Source organism: Zonotrichia leucophrys, chromosome 7 (genome assembly GCF_028769735.1).
Source record: "Zonotrichia leucophrys gambelii isolate GWCS_2022_RI chromosome 7, RI_Zleu_2.0, whole genome shotgun sequence".
Classification (NCBI taxonomy): domain Eukaryota; kingdom Metazoa; phylum Chordata; class Aves; order Passeriformes; family Passerellidae; genus Zonotrichia; species Zonotrichia leucophrys.
In genome coordinates this window covers 29,312,092-29,318,091 of record NC_088177.1, presented here as the reverse complement: position 1 = coordinate 29,318,091, position 6,000 = coordinate 29,312,092, and the positions used below count along the sequence as shown (strand labels likewise).

The 6,000-nt window shown below is 35.8% G+C and overlaps 1 protein-coding gene across 2 annotated transcripts in view; it reads right to left on the bottom strand.

Annotated features, from left to right (window-relative positions):
* Nucleotides 1-453: 453 nt before the first annotated feature.
* Nucleotides 454-6,000, bottom strand: part of ITGB6 (integrin subunit beta 6) — a 28,886-nt gene continuing 23,339 nt past the window's right edge. For both annotated transcript variants that reach the window (XM_064717957.1, XM_064717958.1), the window contains 3 exons: nt 3,702-3,821; nt 1,996-2,162; nt 454-718 (listed from right to left, as the gene is read on the bottom strand). In XM_064717957.1, coding sequence (XP_064574027.1) covers nt 617-718; nt 1,996-2,162; nt 3,702-3,821 — 389 coding nt within the window. In that variant the 3' untranslated portion in view covers nt 454-616. The remainder of the gene's footprint in view (nt 719-1,995; nt 2,163-3,701; nt 3,822-6,000) is intronic.

The following is a 6,000-nucleotide window of genomic DNA, read 5'->3' as shown; positions in this document are numbered from 1 at the left end:
GAGAAACAGGACAAGAAAGAAGAATTAGAGAAGAAATGTTTCTGTATAACTTACATTTACAGAAGACAGGCAATATCACTACTTTTTTTTTCCAGTGAGAAACTATTCAGTCACACAGGTGAAATGAGAAAGCTCAATCCTCAGTAGTTTAAACTACTGCATTCATGAAGAAAACCAAAATGTTTTCTAAATTTAAACCAGCCCACAAAATTTTTACACCCACAAAGACAGGTGCAAATACATTCCTAAACACTAATTTATGAGATCATGTGTGTGAACAAAGAATTATGAAGGTCACTGTATATATTCAATTTAACAAAAAATAAGCTTACATGATAATTTAGAATCCTCAACATTAAAGACAAAATTAAAATTATTTTTACGCCATTTTTTAAAGATGGGGCTGTAACAATAAAGGGTCATTTAAAAAAAATACTTCTACTAACCCTTACTACTAATATGTTATCTTTATTTGTCCCAACACAAGATATATATTCTCTAACAGAATGTTATATCACTGCAACTTGTAAACAAATATCACATAATCAGCTGAGAAGAAACAAGTTTAGATTCAGATTTCCTGCCAGTAAAACTTAAGCTTGTAGTGTTGGAGGTGCTAATAGAAGCCTGCAGCCATGGGTCTTTTATGCATATCTTGGTTCTTGTAAGTCACATTTTTAAAAGTGGTTGTTGAGCCTCTGTACAGTGGATTTGTTTCCTAAAAAACACAAAACAAAAACAAACAAACAAAAACCCAAACAAAAACAGTTTAAATGGGAGTCACACAATGTTTGTATAGAAGTAATGGATCTTTGAGGACTTTGGTAGCTCACTTGTGTTCCAAGCCACTGAAATCCAGACTGATGTGAATTCAGGCAGCACAAACCAGCCTGGGCTCAGGAACATGGTTCCCTTCACATCAGCCTCCCAGATTAAAGTAATGCACATCATCAAACAATACCTCATCAAATGTGTCTGATAAAATTTGTGTATCAAATCTGTCAATTAGACATTTATAAAACCACAGAGTGTCTCAGCAGTTAGGTGTGACTTGTCATGGTGCTCTCATCACATACAGTACCTACTGTGTGCTGGGAGAAGGGCAAGTCTCACCTGAGCTTTCCATCCTGGCCTCTCATCAGTCACTTCCTATCCTTTACTCTTCTGACAGAGAAGAAATTTAAATACTTCTATCAACTGTATCCTTCCCTTCCATCTTACCATACCTAGCTCTCCTGAACATTAAAGAAAACATTCTCAGGTGGCCTTGCCTGTAAGTTAGTGATTTTTCCCAGGTCAAAAGCTGAAAGGCTGACAGTGCCCATTCTTGGAAAAAGTTGCAATCGAAGGACTTTGTAGGAGAGTGGAGCTGTGTGAGCACATTTTCTGCTTACTCAGCGTGCTCTTTTTGAAAAGATCCTCAGAAGCCTTAAAGCTTTTTGCAAAAGAGTAAGAAAGTCAAGGGCAGAAAAGAAAGACGAAAAGAGAACATGTGGTGCAAGCTTACATTAGGTGCCCAGAGCTATAGATAGAAAACACGGCCTGGATTTCTCTGTCCTTTCCCCTGCATTTGGGACAGTTCCATTCACTTCTGCTTGGTGGGAGTGAGCTTGGATCATGACAGAGGCCAGGAACAACCTCCCTTTCCTAAATAGCTCTAAACAGAGAGCTACACCTTGGATAATCATACAGGCAGACAATAGCATTGTTAGGATTAACGGAAGACTGGCTACTAATTAAAAACTATTAATAAAAAACCAGTTGTCTACACATTCTTACATGTGGAAGAAATTAAACTAGGAGATGAAACACTAGATTATTTTCATCTATTAAAGAATCATAATTTTACTTTATAGAATAGTAAATGTGGCAAAAACCTACCAGCAAAACCTATCCATTTAAAAGAACAAAATCAAGACCCAGAATTTTAAAGGCAGCTGTGCATCATGTAACCAAACTAAAGAACCTTGTATAAAATCAATGTATTTCACATACCGTTTGCCATTTAACTTTTGATTTTTCTGCTTCAAACTTGGCCACCTCTTTTCGGTCTTGAAGTGACACCAGTAATTTCCATATGCAAAGTAAAACAATGCCAATGAGAAGGATAGCAAGGGTGACACCCACCACTATCATTGGGATATTTGGATGCTGTGCACAATCTGTGGAAACAAAACCAGTTATGACTGTGGATAACCAATCAATAAATTTTAGGCAATTAAAATCAGTCAAGAGATGTGCTGAGATTCTCATCTGCCATAAGCTGGGCACACTTTTTTCTTCAAGTTCATGCTATTTTTCTTCTGCTAGCTTCCTAAAGGGTTTGTGGAACCAGCTGAAAAATATTGCATTAAAATGTTTTAAAATTATTTGTTAACTTATTTCACTGCTCTTTTACCATGACAATTAGCAACTGCTGGATACAGACACAGATTCTGAAAAATCAGAAAATTGATTTCAGATCTGTTTCAATATAATTATAAAAAAACAGGGCTGAGTTTACAAAATTATGAATTTTACAATGTTATGGCTGGAGTTCTATTTCAATTAACTGATATTCAGTGGGTTGCAGAAGAAAAGATTCTAGTGATATCTATGTCAGAGTAAAGTGACCAAAGATACTGATAAAATAGAGGAAACTGCATTCCTCTCATGAAAACAATGAGAAAAAAATTCCTTTGCATTTGTTGAAAATGTTGGACTTGGAAGGAATTTTGCATTTCAAGTTCTGCAATAAATTTTACAATATTTCAGAGGGTCAGATGTAAAGCTGAAATTTTTGCTTCACCAAAACCCAAAGAAGTTTGATTATTTTAATATTAAAAAGTGCTGTCTATGAAAGTTACTGAATACTACCTTTTCACGAAATTTTCTTCTGAACCATGGTTTCAGAACATTAAAAAATTAATTTCAGTCTGGCTTGTCTTACATGATTGCATTTCACATTCTGGTTTTGCTTGTTGGCCTCAGTTAACTAATTCTGAGAAGCTCTGTTTTGAGTCCCGGGCTGGTGTTCTGGCTACTGGTGCCATATTGACTTCAGTTCCATGAATTAAATTGTATTTCTAGAGAATTTCTTGAGGTCTCATCCCAGTTCACTTTTTAAGGTCCAGGAGCAGAACAGCAGATGACAGTGAAACTGGTTATTGTAGTGTTGTGGGTGGGCCATTACACAGAGGTCAGTGAACTCACTGAGGTCAGTGAAAATAAGATATTTCTTCTTCTTTTTTTTTTTTTTTTGCAAATCTACCTAAAATACATAATAAGGTATTTAATAAAGATAAAATCTTACCTTTAAATACTTGAATCTTAGGGATTAAGGGATGTAGTTTGAGAAGTGTGCTTCTTTAGTACTACCTTTGTTACAAGCACCTTTGTATATCTAATTTCAAAGCGATTTATAGTTTTATCACATAATGCAAATGATGTTTGGTATCATCCTCTTGGAACTGCACAAGTTGCTGAAAAATTAACTTATTCTTACAGCCCAAGGATCATTCTGGCCATTTTTCATGAAAGGCCAATTATTTATGTCACTATTGCATTAAATAAGTACTTGAGGAGATCTTTGGCTGGGCAGAGAAGAGCTACAAACACAAGGAGGAGATGTGCTGCTTTGAAGAGCTCTGCTTCTAGATTGCTAACCTTGTCTGTGGTTTTAAATCAGATTTCACCTACAAAAACCAATATTCACTGCTTACCTTTCCGTTCTATGTTGTGAATGACTGTCCTTCCCTGTTCATCCACAGCCAGTAGAAATGTGGTTATACACTCATTTTCTCCCTGCAAAGAGCAGGAAATGGATTTATCCTCTGAATAATCTGCAGAGGGAAGGAAAAAAGTAATTCATCAGATCAAATGAAATTTAACCTTTAATAACCAGAGAGACTGCTGGCATTATGTTTGTCACAGCCTTGTCTGCAGATGGTAAAGAGTGAAAGACAAAAGCAAAAATACTGTCAGAATTTCTACTAAATTTAATGGCTTTTCTTCCAATCCCAATTTTGTTTAGTTTCTGATTTTTCACTTATATTTCCAAAGAACTGATCCAGATGTTGTCAATCTGCACTGACCATCTAGTGCACCTTGTTACTTTAGTGTACTGTGAATTTCAATGAATTGGAAGTGCTCCCAAAACTCTTAACTGGCAGATGTCTAGGAAATGTAATAGCCTCAAATTATGGAACAAAGTAACCAGCGGAACAAAGTATGTTCCTTTGGTTTGCTGCTACTCCTGCCACCTGTAGATCATGTTTCAGGTGTAGATATACATACATCAAGCAGCTGTGGGTGCTGTTAAAAGGGCTGCCATTCATTTCCTACACAACAGGCCCCTCAAAGGTCACTGTGTGTCCAGCACTGCTACAAGAGTAACAGTAAATAAAGATTAATAACAGGATAATAAAGATTAATAACAGAAAACTGCCAATCTGAGATTTTTGTAACGGGATTCTGAGTGAAGCAGATAAAGTGACCTGAGATGACAGTCTGACCCCATTTATTCATCCCTCCACTTACTGTTGACTGCAGAAAAATTTAACCCATTTTTTCCTTCCAGGTTATTCCTCACTGGGGAGCTGAGAAAAATTCATTCAAAGGAAACAGAGAAACAGAAGGAAGCTGACTTTGAGGGACAATATAAAGCATATAAGCAATCAGAAAGTGAGAGTACAAGTGCAGAGCCAGAAATGTCATATTTGGAGTGAAACTATAATATAATATTTTACAGAGGAAAAAATACTTTATACCTGTGTACAATAATACCTCTGGGGCTGAATGTTTATGTTTTCATATAGTCCATGATTTGAGGTGTCACTGGAAATCTAGGTATGCTTTTCAATATATTTTAGTCAAACTTAATAGGATTTATTTTTAGAAGAAAGAAAAAGAGTAGGCTTCTCAAATATTTCTTTAAAATGATTGTCATGACCATTATTTTCGACCCATTCAAAACTCTTAATGAAATTTCATAAGCAATTGTGCTAAAAATTTTAAAGTCCTCAAACTTTAATATGAAGAGTAACTGAATAGAAACCAGACAAGAATAGAGCCTTTTAAAGAAACCTACACTACATTAAAAAAAAATGCTTGCTCTATTATTTTCTTCCCCATACTGCTTAATAAGATTTGGTTTTATAGAAAATACTATTAAACATCATAAAAAAGATGGAACTATTGACTACCCTCCAAGCCTGTTCTCTGCTTATTATAAAAAGAGAACCCTAGCTGGTTGGATTTTAATGGAAGCTTGCTCTTGATTTGAGCCTTGTGTTTAACCTCTTGCTGGCCCTTGGTGGCAGCACCTTGTGTTATCTACCAAGGGGACAGGCAGCCTAGACCTGCTGATTTAACAAGATCTGATTCTGTTAGAAAGGCCATGAACTGCAAACTTACGGCTCTTGTTGGCATGTCACAGTTCCAGTAACACTGACAAAAGTTTTGCAATGTTTGTACTTTCCCAACTCTTTTAAGCAAGCAGACTCAAAATACTAACTTGCTTACCAAGAGGAAAAAAAAGGATAAGGATAGTTGTTAGCTATCCTGAAAATGGAGAAAAACTTGCAAGCATATACCAAATATCATCTAGAAGGCAGTAACTGTACATAGATTAGTTATTTTTACATGGTAATTTTTTGTTTAATGTCATAATTTGAAAGCAAGGGGAGCAGAATACTGATTATGTGCAATGATGTAGAAATGAAAGCGAAAATGCCAGTTCAAGCTATTCAGAATCCAGCTTATGGTTAGCATTTTTATTTCTCTGATATTATTTTTAGAATGAGGGATCACTAAAGAGAGACCATTGCATATGTTCTTTGCAGTTCATCAGCATAAAAATTTGCCTACGTAGGTAAATTCCTGTAATTTACATCCGTGTAATCTTCTGCATTCTGCAGTGAATTTTCACACTCTTCTGCAGCCTAATTCTGGTAATTGAAATTGTATTTGAAATAACTGGAGTTACACTGGAGGAGAAATCAGGTAACAGTGAAAAGCAGG